Source organism: Trachymyrmex septentrionalis, unplaced genomic scaffold (assembly GCF_001594115.1).
Source record: "Trachymyrmex septentrionalis isolate Tsep2-gDNA-1 unplaced genomic scaffold, Tsep1.0 scaffold62, whole genome shotgun sequence".
NCBI classification, from domain to species: Eukaryota; Metazoa; Arthropoda; class Insecta; order Hymenoptera; family Formicidae; genus Trachymyrmex; species Trachymyrmex septentrionalis.
The window spans coordinates 1,638,603-1,651,887 of record NW_017305800.1 but is presented as its reverse complement, the minus strand read 5'-3'; the positions used below and the strand labels follow the sequence as shown (position 1 = coordinate 1,651,887).

At 37.3% G+C, this 13,285-nt stretch overlaps 3 protein-coding genes across 7 annotated transcripts in view; 1 reads left to right on the top strand and 2 right to left on the bottom strand.

Moving 5' to 3' along the window:
• The window catches only part of LOC108752900 (macoilin-1), a 6,557-nt gene extending 4,026 nt beyond the window's left edge, over positions 1-2,531 (bottom strand). For all 3 annotated transcript variants that reach the window (XM_018494085.1, XM_018494087.1, XM_018494086.1), the window contains exons 1-4: positions 1,730-2,531; positions 600-741; positions 374-500; positions 66-195 (exon numbers count right to left, since the gene is read on the bottom strand). In XM_018494085.1, the coding sequence (XP_018349587.1) occupies positions 66-195; positions 374-500; positions 600-741; positions 1,730-1,809 (479 nt within the window). In that variant the 5' untranslated portion in view covers positions 1,810-2,531. The remainder of the gene's footprint in view (positions 1-65; positions 196-373; positions 501-599; positions 742-1,729) is intronic.
• A 1,336-nt stretch (positions 2,532-3,867) lies between these two features.
• On the top strand, positions 3,868-6,800 carry LOC108752901 (stimulator of interferon genes protein). 3 transcript variants are annotated; one of them, XM_018494089.1, is made up of 2 exons: positions 3,868-5,154; positions 6,609-6,800. In XM_018494089.1, exons 1-2 carry the CDS (start codon positions 4,338-4,340, stop codon positions 6,776-6,778), a joined length of 987 nt encoding a protein of 328 aa, XP_018349591.1. In that variant the 5' UTR covers positions 3,868-4,337; the 3' UTR covers positions 6,779-6,800. The 3 variants fall into 3 exon arrangements, with proteins under 3 accessions (XP_018349591.1, XP_018349593.1, XP_018349590.1); XM_018494091.1 differs by having other exon boundaries at positions 3,868-5,165; positions 6,609-6,764; XM_018494088.1 differs by lacking the exon at positions 6,609-6,800 and having other exon boundaries at positions 4,331-5,501.
• Positions 6,801-6,813: 13 nt separating this feature from the next.
• Positions 6,814-12,499, bottom strand: LOC108752902 (eukaryotic translation initiation factor 4E-binding protein 3). Its single transcript, XM_018494092.1, has 3 exons — positions 11,949-12,499; positions 7,227-7,382; positions 6,814-7,062 (listed from the first exon to the last, which is right to left on the bottom strand). Exons 1-3 carry the CDS (start codon positions 12,088-12,090, stop codon positions 7,016-7,018), a joined length of 345 nt encoding a protein of 114 aa, XP_018349594.1. The 5' UTR covers positions 12,091-12,499; the 3' UTR covers positions 6,814-7,015.
• Between the last annotated feature and the right edge of the window lie 786 nt (positions 12,500-13,285).

Genomic DNA, 13,285 nt, shown 5'->3' with positions numbered 1-13,285 from the left:
CACGAATCATAATCTTTTAATGATATATTTATCTACAAAAAAAAAAACAAAGATAAAACTGTTACCAATGTGCTGCAAACGGCCGACAGAGGTCTAGGTGAAATGGCATATGACGCAAGTCACGCAACCGCACTGCTGCTTCTATATATAGAAATAGTAGCCACAGCATCACAGTTGGTAGACACACTCCTTTATCTATTTAAAATATTAACATTTTAATTAATCTCTTACATCTATTAAAAATCAGAATTCTTAAAAATTGAATTCCTGCAAGTATGTCATGGACCAGTATCAGTAGTACGAAGGAATCACATTTTGACAGGTGTATATTACACGTTTGTCCATATTTCAAATACATTTGTTTTCTACGTACCTGTATGCCAAACGTATTGCACCCAAACATAAGTGCTGGCAGCAAAAAACAGCCAATGCACAGGGATAAAAAAGAAGCAAATCATGTCTGACGTAAGTGCAATACAAATAAAAAATACAGAGAAGGCCTAAAACAGAGAGAAAAAAGAGACAATGAGATTTTACATATATCCAATAATGTCCGATTGCGTAATCTTGATAATTGCGTAACACACGTTGACATTTACCAAGCCTTGATATTTAAAGGAATCGTAAACGCTTCGGAGGAGTAGCCAGAACGGCCACAAAAATTCAAAACGGAATTCCAAAATGAAGTCTGCCAAAATCACCATGGCCCATAGTAGAAGAAACTTCAGATAAAGCAAGGTACTGAAACAAATATAATTATTTTAATACACGTTATGTTTACCATATCCTAGATTACAACTCACAGTGACTGATACATCTGTATGTTTCTATATTTACTTTAGATTTTTGTAGTTTAATTAGTACATACTTGTACTTGAAGTATAATAAATATTCATTTGAAAAAAAAAAAAAAAAAAAACAAGAAAGAAGGTTTTTAATATAATCCAGGTCAACGACAAAAAACAAATTGTACTGACCTTTGTGAGCCATCCATATTTTCTTTCAAAATATTCGATAAATATGTTTGGATCACAAGATACGAGATACCAAGTTGGTGTCATCGAAAACACCAGAGATCTTACATAACACGATCTTATGCTCTCTAAGTAAAAAAAATTAGAACAAGAAAGAAAAGTCCGTTGAACTATCGCATTTGTTTTACTCTTATCGCGGTGTTTAGCCGCTTGTAAGCCATGCACAACAAACAAGAGTCATTGGAACATAGGATGCTGCATATGTGCTAAATATGCGATGGATGCGTTTAGACGAGAGACTGCGGGACGAAAGAAAGAAAAAAAAAAAAGAAATAGAAAAACAGCGAGAACGAAGGAGATATCGTATGTCCTTAGAACATCCGAATCGCAGGACGCAGGTAAATGTCAAGCGAGACGAGAGCGGCGTCGATTCGGCGTCGCGGTTGCTCGATATTCGCGCGCGCGATCGTTGCCACCGCCGTTATCGTCGTCATCAACATCATGATCATAATCATAATTATCATGCTCGTCATTATTATGGTCGTCGTTATCGCTATCATCGTTATCGTTGTCGTGACCTACAACACTCGCGTCTTTCCGCGAGATAGGCGAGGGGGGGGACCGCGCGGGGGGTGAGGGATTAGGAGGGGAAGGAGGGTTTTGGTTACGTTTTTTGATTACGAAGGAAAACGGGCCATTCCCCGACGTAGGTGTACATACGTACGCGATACGCATATGGCGGCGTGAGAATTTACCTTCCGTAGATCCCCTCGGTGAGCTTGTTGCGTTTCAAGGGCCTCCGAAGCTTACCGCACTCAACATTTCTCCTCTTCATATTCCTCACGGCACCTTTCACCACCACCAGGCTAAGCGACGTTACTCGCGGCGCGCTACGGGGGGTAAACGGAAAAAAAGCGGCCGCGACGGCGGATATACTGGGCCTCCTCGGCTGCGCGCGGGAGTAACACACTCGCGTGCAAAAAAACTCGGACTCGCTCTCTCGCGCGCGCGACTTCTATCAGTCTCTTTTGTTGTCATTCGTCTGTGGACAGACTCGAAGTCTCACGGCGGTTTACCAAGCAGCTGATTGGTCCATCGCGGGACATGGCGCTTTAATCAGCGACGAGAGATCACCTGCCGATTGTATTAATCGCGCGGCGCCGCGCACTACCATCACTACCACCACAACCACCACCACTACTATTACCGCCGTCGTCGCCGTCGTCGTCGTCGCGGCTGTCCTGTCTGCGTCGCGAAAAATCGTCGCCAAGGCGTTTATTACCTCGTACAAACCGTGCCGATCGTTCGCTTGCCGGCCGATCTGTCTCTTGCTCTCTTTCTCTCTCTCTCTCTCTCTCTCTATTTATCTCTGTTCCTCTCTCCCTCTCGCGATTTCGGGCTTTCTCTACGAGCCTTTATCGATCGTAGATGTCTCCCGACCGTGCTGCGGTCGGTCCATCAGCTCATTTCACTCGCGTTAACAGCGCTCCGCGCGCGCGACCTGGCAACACGCGCTACTCCGCTCTCCCCTCCATTTCCTCCCCTCCCGGCCCACCCACTCCCGTCCAACGCTATCTCCTGCTCTCTCTCTTTCTTTCTCTGGCGCGCGTTACAGAGTAGGCTTCCTCTCTCGTGCCCTCAGAGAGACGTAGCGTAGCCGAAGCAGCTGCGCCGCCAGCCAGCTCGGGAACCGTTACAGGACGATCGCACGTCGTCTCGCGATTACGAAATCGCGAGAAGAGTCCACCGGCAGGTGTGACCAGGTGCGACGCGAGGCCAACCGACATGACCGGGGGGAAAAAACGGGATCGTGCCTTCCCGCGTCTTTATCTCGGCCACGCTTTTCCCCCGTTTACCGAAAATGAAGGGTTATGAGCGAACGCCTTCCCGCCAAAAACACTCGTCGACGTCGGAATTCATTAGTTCAATCTCGGGTCGCATGGACGCGTTCTGTCGTCTTATGTCTATCTGCCGCTTGCACTCGCTTGTAGAATGCAGCTTGTGCAGCGGTTTAGTCGTTATCAGTTGCTTATAGTTCATTGTAGTAATTTGCAGTCGCTTGAGTGATCATTGGCGTACAGTAAAGTTAACAGTTCCTAAGGTTTTATTGTAGGTATACAAACGTTAAGGACTGACATTCGGTGTATTTGATTCTTATATTTAGTATAAATATTAGATGTGTTTCATGAATACGGCTAATCTGACAGTTAAAATATAAAGGGCTTTTTTCAGCAAGAGATAAAGTATTTCCTTTTAACAAGCGATACAAATGACACGGTGTGACACAATGGATTATTACATTCTTGTTGTTTACCAATGTTAAACAAAAAGCCTGCTCTTTTTGGCTGAACTAGTGCAGGCCTAAAGATGACATGATCACTGTCGCTATATTTACAAAATAATATAATGTAACACAGTGATCATTTCATCTTTGTTCAACAATTATTTTGATAAATAATAAAAATGTAACGACTCACTGTGTTGTACTAGATTTCTTTTTAGCTAAATTTGCACGATTTATCTTTCCTCTTTTTGGTTTTATGTCGAGGAAACAGAAAAAAAAGAGAAAAAAAACTGTAAAAAGTTAGGCTAAAAAGAATTTATTGTGTTAGCCGTGTCTTTTGGAAATTCATAGTGCGTGTAGAAACCTCTGGTAGAATTTCAATGTGACATGAGAATCAAATATCTTCGATGAAGTCAAAGCGTATCTAATCTATATTCAATCGTTTTAAATCAGAATTCACGAAATATACACAGTTTAATAATGTCAGCGATTCTTTATTAAATTTTTTTAAACCAAAATTCGATTTATTTTTTAACACAGTTTCTTAAAGTCACTGATGACTGTCGAACTATACGATGTAAACAAATATTGTCTTCCAGTTAAGGAATGTACTAAGTCGTAAACTATAAATATTTACAATGGCATATGATAACGCTAATTACTCATTCCTCACGTTCACCAATTACGTAAATAAGATAAAAAAAAGTCACCTGTTTAGCCGAGTGATCGTTAAGCCGATACATATGAATAGGAAAAGAAGAAGTCGACTAATTACGCATTACGATATAAAATGGACATGAAGTTCAGCAACGTGGCGTCGGACACGCAAGATTGGTCGGCTGCTCCATGGCACGTATTATACATGATTATGCAAGTCCGTCTGAATAAACCTTTAAACATGTTTCCTGTTCTATTTCGATATATAGAATTCGCAGAAGGAAGGGTGTGTCACACTCGATACTTGACGCAGCTATGCCACATTTCTCTGAAGTTTATCGCAGCACAGTGTTTCCCCGTCTTTCTCTGCAGACCGGATTGAGGCGGATCTAACTTGATTCAGTGACTATATTTCGGTGAGGATGGAAAGCGAGAAGTATTCGACGGCCGATCGTAAGCTGAAGATCTACTTGGCGTATAGTGTCGTCCTTCTCGTTTTTTTCGCCTTCGCCGCGTTCAAGACGACAAAGGACAGGACGATTGTGTCGATAATCGCGACCACCTTCGTCGCGTCCGTCTTCCTCGTGATCTTCCTGCTCTGCGATGTGACGCTACGCCTGTGCCAGACGCTGGTCTCATTCACCACTGACGTGGGCCAGCATTCTGAGGAGGGCTTCTGGTCAGTGGCGAAGTATCACTTCTCTCTGAATACCTTATCGGCGACAATCATCATCGTTGCCACATTGCTGTTCCTGGGCTTGAGCATCACCATTCGCGGATGCCCTTTGAGATACGCCTGGGACTTTGGGCCCTACGTGTGCGTGCCACTGATAATATTTTCCTTCTGCCTAATCAGGATGACCAACTTGGCTGAATGGGAAACAGGATTGCTGTCTGATCTCAGTGCTATGAAGGGTCTGGATTATGGCACGGGTATGGCGTATAATTTCTACTATGGCTATCTGCAGCTTACTCTACCATCCAGTGAAACCGGCAGGAAGGGCATAATCGAGAAAATCGAAAACTTCGAGGACTATCACAATGTGACATTTCCGATACACAAGCTATTTCTTTTAATACCATCTTCTGGATACATCCCACCAGACTTAAAGGAAGCTTCCTATCAGTGGATGGAAAATATACACGAGCTAGAGGAGGAGAAACGTAACCGGGCTGGGAATATAGGCAGGACGTATCGCAACAATGCCTACAAGATACATCCTGGAGGAAGAAACTCGGGTAATAAACCGGTATATATAGTGGTGGAAGGTGCGACACCTTTGTTAACATACTACGAAGTACAGAAACACAATCATCCTGAATCTGCTATATATAAACGATATAAATCTAAGATTATCGAGAGATTTTATACTAAATTACAAGAAATTTTGCAAAGCAACCCAGAAACCAGAGATTTATGTGAATTAATTTATTATGACGATTTCGACGCGAAAGGAAATAAAGTTAATATTGCAACAATACTCTTAGAAAGAATATCAAAAATAACAAATTTTACATAAGTATTGAAAGAAATTAGGCAACGTATGTCCTAAATTGTGATAAATTTTATAAACATATATCTGATAATGCACTACTGTGTCAATGTTTGTATCCTATTCTACATTTATGTATACAGTTTAAAAACTGTTATAAATTAACCTAATATTTATCTACAGTGCAAAAACAATATAATGTAAGCACTATCTGAAATATCCAGTATTTTTCGAAAGAATTTTATATTAGATAGTATTACTTAGTATTTACAGAATTAACTGTATATATAACGATCTTTAATGCAATTAATTTACTACAAGAGCATACAATACTGTTGCACAATTAAAAATTGTTTAATGATATTATTTTATTTGCAAATAATATGTTCCTTTATTTCTTTACTTCGAAATTTTCATAATGGTTTCTAAAAATAGTAGTGAAAAGTATTGTGACTATAAAGTTATCTTTTTTTTAGGTAAATTCTTTTCGAAGATTTTCTAAGTGTATTGCGCGACAGTTTGATATTATATCTAAGCGCGAGCTTAACATTTAATTCTTCTAATTTTAAATAATTCAAATATCATTATATAATTCAAAAATTCTTTTAAATTTTAATTTTAAAATAGAAGACATGAAATTTCGTTTTATTATATAAAACTTTTTATTATGTAACGGTTTTATATATACACGCACACACACGCACACACGTGGCTTGATTATCCTCGAATTGTCATAAGATATTTTTGCTCAAAAATGAAGTTACAATACTTATTGTTCAATATAATTTTCAAATAGTACTTAATTATTTGTATACAACAAGAATCTTATTGGACTGTATATGTGAGAACATAACCAATAAGAAATAAGAATTAAAGGCTCGTAACAGTCGAAGCTGGATCTTTGACGCTTAAATAAATGTGAATTATATATATATATATATATATATATATACACACACACACACCAATTTGTAATCATTTTGAATTGCGCGTCGAAAATTTTATCGAATTTGAAAATTCAGAGAGGCTAAACTATTGGAATAATATATATGTCTCAATATCAAATCAACATATATTAAAGAAATCTTAATATACTGAAAATCTATAATTATTTTTAAATATTTTTATAAGATGTATATAATAAAATATAACAAAATAAAATGTATGGATGTATAAAATGTATGTATCATTTATTCACAGATACAAGTTCCTTACAAAACACGTTACAAAGCATCGCATTGGCCATTTTTAAAAGGAAGACATTAGACACTAATGTTTTACAAACATTAGCACTTTTACATTCACGGCCGTTCTTTATATGCAAATATACGTATAACATTGGACAAGAACAAGCGTCAAGAATAAAATGATTCGTATACAATATACAATATATGTATGTGAATAAGATATGGCCTTTCGTCAAGGAGAAAATCTTTTTATAAGATTCACAATTCTTAAGACCACTGGTAAAAGGCACAGGATTAAAGCGTATTAGCCATGTGCTCTCAACTCTGTGCGATTGTCATAGGACTGATTGACAATATTCTTGAGCATGGCTACGAACACATTTCAATCGTCATAAACAACAGCACGTTGCATTTACTTATTCACATATCCATTTCAAATTGCTCCGCGGATTCCTCGATCAGAGAATCTGTAACGTCAAACAAAAGTGAGGAAAGTTCTCTAATGCAATTATTATTATGTATCGTCATTAATGTAAAATATTTTAATAATGCATTATTCATTCAACCTATATTTTTTAGTAAGAAAAGCAGGAATCGCACAAGAAAAATCGATTTAAATAAGCAGACTGACCTTTCTTAGTATTTTTTGCGGGATCTTTCGTGATGATCGGAGTATTCCCCCTCAGTAATTCAGACGGTATCCTCAGCGATTTGCTTGGTGGTGTTCGTGCTATCGGAGAGTTTCGCAAATTCATCAAAAACGCACGTTCGTATACGATGCGAGTACCTGTGCAAGATTCGAAGATTTAATTATCTATAAAATCTGTTATTATAATGAAGCTTCAACTTTTAGGTATGTGTTAAATTTTCATTATGAAAATATTCTAGAATATTAAATTTGAGTGAATGGCTATATATGTGTGTGTGTGTGTGTGTGTGTGTGTGTTTTTTTTCACACACACACACACACACACACACGAAATACTTGATATTTCTTGCGACGCAATTTGTATTTTTATATACAAGTTACATTTGAAGCTGTAATTTTTGTGATTAAAAATTATCTGACTATAATATAATATTAATGATTGTTGGATTGTTGGATAAATTAAAATTTTATCGCAAGTTTGACATAATTGTAACTTTATGGTTGCCGAGTAGAGTCGATAGAAGAGATTTCAGTGAATCTTTATGCTATCTTCAGGTAATACATTCCTTTAGTCAGAAAAATGCAAATAAGATTTAACTACAATAGAATGGAATAATGGGTAAAAGTTCAAAAAAAGAATTTGTAGAATGGGACGATTACAGGCAGAAACGACACAATGGCCCGATATAATTGTCTGCCATGTTTCTGCCTGTAAGTTTGACATAATTGTAACTTTATGGTTACCGAGTAGAGTCGATAGAAGAGATTTCAATGAATCTTTATGCTTCAGGTAATACATTCCTTTAGTCAGAAAAATGCAAATAAGATTTAACTACAATAGAATGGAATAATGGGCCAAAGTTCAAAAAAAGAATTTGTAGAATGGGAAAACGATTACAGGCAGAAACGACACAATGGCCCGACAGTTATACGAAAAGCAATGCACGCAGCCTATTTATACAAGGGTATTTCTGTACGGACACCTACCTAACTTGAAAGGAGTGCAAGGGTCGGCGGAGATGCCAAAACATAATTGCAGAAAGCAAAGATAATACGATATAAAGTCAACCCAGAAACGTTAGAATTTCTTTGTGTAAATAACATCCGTTTTAATTCGCATAACACAAATTTCATTTTATTTTTTTTTTTACGTAACTGTTTCGTTCTTTTTTTTAGCACAAGGTGAAATAAATTTATATTTGTTTAAAAAAGCTTGATCAAAATTTATTTGACAAAATTCTCTTTCAATAACGAACATAATGAAAATATTCACATTCTCTTTTAATAATAGATATAATGTAAATATCTATAGAGAAGAAGATTGTATCTATTAACTTGGAATATCATTCGACTAGATCAGAAATCACGAGTCAATAATCAATTTTCCTCGACTGAGTAGCGTCTTTCTCTCTTATCTGGCCAAATCGTTCACCAACCTGAATCATAATAGTAATAATAAAGAAGGAATTCATCATAGTTTCGCAGTGGTTCGAAAGGAACACGTATCCATCTGCGAAGCGGCTGTCTATTGATCGTCATTGTTTACGTATTGAGATTTTATGCGAGATTTACGAAGCGCGCTCACTGTCGCGGCTAAAGTTATCTTGAAGGTTCAGTCGTTTTCACGCTGTGTACCCTTGTTTTTCAGATCGCCGTGACTTTCTGCGCGCCGCGCTGGCGTGACGCGAGCGATAAACATTACACGCGTCACCGATTACGCATCAGGCGACGTGGTATGTATCGCGCGCGCACGCATTAATTCGGCCTTGGCTGTTTAACGCCCCAGGAAACACTGCCGAGCAAGGAACAACAACGTCCCAAGTGCATGCGACCTGGCTTCACTCACCTGGTTTGCGAATTCGTCGACAATCTCGCTACCCAGTTTCGCTTGTGTCATGTTAAAAGAAAAAGAAGCAGCTAACTCTTCGTCACATACCGCCACTCGTGAAATTATCTACTATATCTCAGTTAGATTTTTTTATTTACACAATTTTCATGTCTGGATATTTTTAATTCAAACCGGAAACTGAGATTTTTTTAAGAAATCTAAAAAATGGGATCAGACAAGTGATCACTTTATAGACACTTTCGTATTGTACATTTACAGTATTTATTGTATTGTAAATCTACAAAATGTTATTTTATTCGGGATATGTCGAGTGCTCTAATTAGATACGTATAAATCGAACAGATTCGATCTCGGAGAGAACGATTTATCATTATAAATAAAAATATTAGAAAAAGAATAATATTGTTATATTGATTGTCATATCAACAATCGAACTCTTTGTCGGGAATAAGATAGAGTGGAATTATCAGTAGATATCTCCAACAATAACATATCATTTTTTTAAATCATTTCACTTGTTTGACAATTTTCTAAATCAATAAATCATTCAACTGTATTAAAAATTTAATAATGGTGCAATCTTTTGTATAATTTTTTTAAATTTTTGCTGTTAGATGTTTTAAACCTCAAAGAGCAAGGTTTTGTTAAAGACCACTTGAAACATTGTTTGATAAGTGAACTGCAGTTGTCAATATGATTAATAACTAAAAGTGGTATTACTCATCGCTCTGGAAGCTAATGTGCAGGTGGAAAAAACCCGTTCGAAATTGGTGAAAGAATTCGCAAACTGAAGGAAATGGCAAGACACCCAGTATAATTTCAATCCGTATTTTTTTGTAACGTACGTATTTATTTCACGGCTCGCCTTCTCTTTGCTTGCGACCAAAGTGATGCGCATATAAAGAAGTGTAAACATTAACGCGATAAGTTATCCTTCTATCATTCGCTAAAAACGCAATAAGTAGAACCAACATTCAATATTACCCGTTCAATGTCGAAATCCGGCGATCTAAACTTCAGCCTTAATAAATTAAACTCTTCAAGAAGTAGCACGGGGATCTATGACTTCGTCATTTGAATCACGTTCATTTTATCTCTATTACTTTAATAAATCACTTTCTCCTTAAGAGAGAAAAAAATCTTTCTATTTTTTAGTTTTGTTCAAATTTAATTTTATTCTTTTCTCTCTTTTCCTTTCAGAAAATAAAAATTCAGATTATTTGAGAGTGATAGCTAAAAACATTAACGTGGATTTGAAGAAAACATTAAAAAAACAGAAAAAGTTAAATTCTATGACTTTATATACAGGTAATTAATATAATGCTGTTATTTTTTCTCATAACATATGTAATTATAATTTATGGGATATTTACCAATATAATTACAAAATATTTACATTATGTATGTGAATTTTGTAATAAAGTAATAATGTAATAATTGTAAATAATGTTGATATGATACAAGTCGTAAAGATTGCCGTAGATAGATAAGCTATACATATATATAATCTGGAAAGTAGGTGCACAAACCAATGTAGATATGCTAATCAAAAGTTCTAGTTAGCCTTTAATTTATAAGGTGTGATGAATGTGTAGAAGACATTTTTAAACCAAGTCCTTTCTTGGAAATGAGCTCAAGTAAATAAACTATTCATTCATAAGATAATTAAATTAAATATATTAATAAATTAATATATCAATGTACAATATATTATGATATATACATAAATTATAACGTACAGATTAATGTGTAATATATTATATAATAAATATAATAAAATGATATAATATATTAACATGATATATTAATTATTTAACAAAGGAGGGAATGTTCGAAGGTCATTAGAGCACGCTTTTCATTTAGTAATATAAATCGGCACAAGCTTCATTTATCTTTCTCAACATTCAATGAGTAACAAAGATATAACGACACTTTTGTCAAATTGTGTCACCAAATCATCCAGAAGTTTATAACTAAAAATTATCTGCCGGCCGTCGCTCTGCATGTCGGCTATGAATTAACGTCAAGGTCGTGCATTATCCCGAGCTGATAATGAACCGGCTATTTCAATGGGATATAATTTCGCGTATGCAACACAAAAGCGTTGGATATTTTCCATGCAAACTGGCGACGAAACAGACCCGCGCCGAAACGAGTATTACGTAACAGTTTGTTATCGAGACGCATTTACGCGTATACGTATGTATGCGCGGGGAGAAAGCGAAAGATACAATCGCGTTATGCGTAAATATCAATGGCCTTGACGGGCGCCTTGCACGTGTGCGCATATTGTTTAGTGAGATGGTAAATGACTTCGCGTACAATATCGAGGAGATCGCACGATCCCCGTGATAAAAGGGCTTTCTTTTATTTTGACGAATTCCGAAGATGGACAATAATTGTACAAAAGAATTTTTTTATTTCGTCTGATATTTATCCGCCAATCGCCATTATTAATTAAGCATCAGCTAAATATGTGTCCTTAACAATTGTAAGGGAGGTATTCATCCGTTCTTATTTTAAGATCATCTTGAGACTGTCTTAAGATGCTAATACAGCTTTCTTAGCTTATAATCTCAAGACTTTATCCAATGCTTAATTTATGTTTCGGTCTTAATCATAAAATTCTAAAATTCAATCAATAGGGCTGCCAATCGCTAATTAATCCTAACTGAAATCTGTATTCTATTAGCTCAAGAATAGACTACGAATACGGTCTAAATGCGTATTTTCCGTAAGGTTTACAGGGAACCGTCGATAACTTGGGGATGTAGATTGTAGCTTAGATATCTCGGAGATGCAGGCTAAGGAAAATGGGCAGAGATGGGAGATTTGGAAAAGGTGGATATACTGACCTCCCGGCGTCGTGGAGTAGAGCGTGCCTCCGGGGGTGGACGAGTAGTCGACCGGTAGCTGGTTGGGATGATGAATGACGACTCTCTTAGATGGTATGCACTGGCTCTGGGTGGCCTGTCTGGCAATAGGAGACGCCGACATTTCGTAGTTCTTCTTTTCCACCACGTGTTATTTATTTCCGGGCGTCGATTTGGACGCGGCTCCTCTTTCTCTCTCCCTTTCCTTCTTTCTTTCTCTTCTTCTTACGTTACGTCCACCGCGAAGAAAGCAAAGGCGAGAATTTCAGGAATTTCAATATTAGCAAAAAGCAACGCAATAAGCGGAGAGGGTGTTCACCCGACCTTTTTAATGGAGGACAGAATGCCGTGCGATTTTACCGACCCGTTTAATTTCTCGCTCGCGGAGTTGTAGATTGAAACAGATTCGCGTGTAATTTTATGGATTTTAACGCGATCGCGATTTTAATACGCGCTATCAACGCGACATAACCTACGAGACAAAAGATAGACCTCAACCGGACTCGCGCGACGAGCTTGTGAACAGACAACGTACGAAGTTCAAAGTGTCTAAAAAGAGACCCACACCTAAGTATATACTGTGCCCAAGTCACATGGTGGGGGCGAATATTTATGGATCCAATCAGGTCGCCGTTAAGGTAGCGCTGTAAGCAGTCGCGAGTCACTATGCAGAGATCGCGATATAGGCTGCGATTCGTTGCACGGATAATGGTATATTCACACACTTGCATAGCCGCATAAACATATGCATAAAGAAAATGATTCAATCGCATTTCTCCTACAAAGTTGCACAAGTTAAAATATTGGTCGCAGCACAGACTTTTGCATAACGCATAATGCATAAACGAATTAACTAATCAGAATCTTTCCATTTTTACCAGTCCAGTGGAAAAGAAAAATTTCGATTGGTTGATTCTCTTATGTATTATGCGTTATGCAAGAGTTCGTGCGGCCATATGATTGGATAATTTTTTTTATGCATACGTTTATGCGACTATGCAAGTTTATATAGATATACTCTAATGCGCATGATGTATCATGTTATCCTTGCTTAACACTTTTTTTGGCCTAATTTCCACCGAAGGTTTAAACCGGATTAGAATGTAAGAACCAACCAATTACAGTCGAGTATTTCCCTGTTACAGTCGAACGACAAAGGAATGCTTGACTGTAGTTGGTTGGTTCTTACATCTGGTTTAAATCCTTGATGGAAACTAGGCCTATGTTAAACAAGAATAACATGATATATCATGCGCATTAAATCGATTCTACATTAGTTGCAAGCTAGTTGCCAATATGAAGCTGATTCCAAAATGCAA

Bases quoted from the DNA above. Each gene is read 5' to 3' on its own strand.
- LOC108752902 (XM_018494092.1), bottom strand. From the start codon at position 12,090: ATGTCGGCGTCTCCTATTGCCAGACAGGCCACCCAGAGCCAGTGCATA. The intron at 7,383-11,948 runs GTCAGTATATCC...AATCTTGCACAG, and splicing joins CTACTCCACGACGCCGGGAG to GTACTCGCATCGTATACGAA. The intron at 7,063-7,226 runs GTCAGTCTGCTT...TTGACGTTACAG, and splicing joins CGCAAAAAATACTAAGAAAG to ATTCTCTGATCGAGGAATCC.
- LOC108752901 (XM_018494088.1), top strand. From the start codon at position 4,338: ATGGAAAGCGAGAAGTATTCGACGGCCGATCGTAAGCTGAAGATCTAC.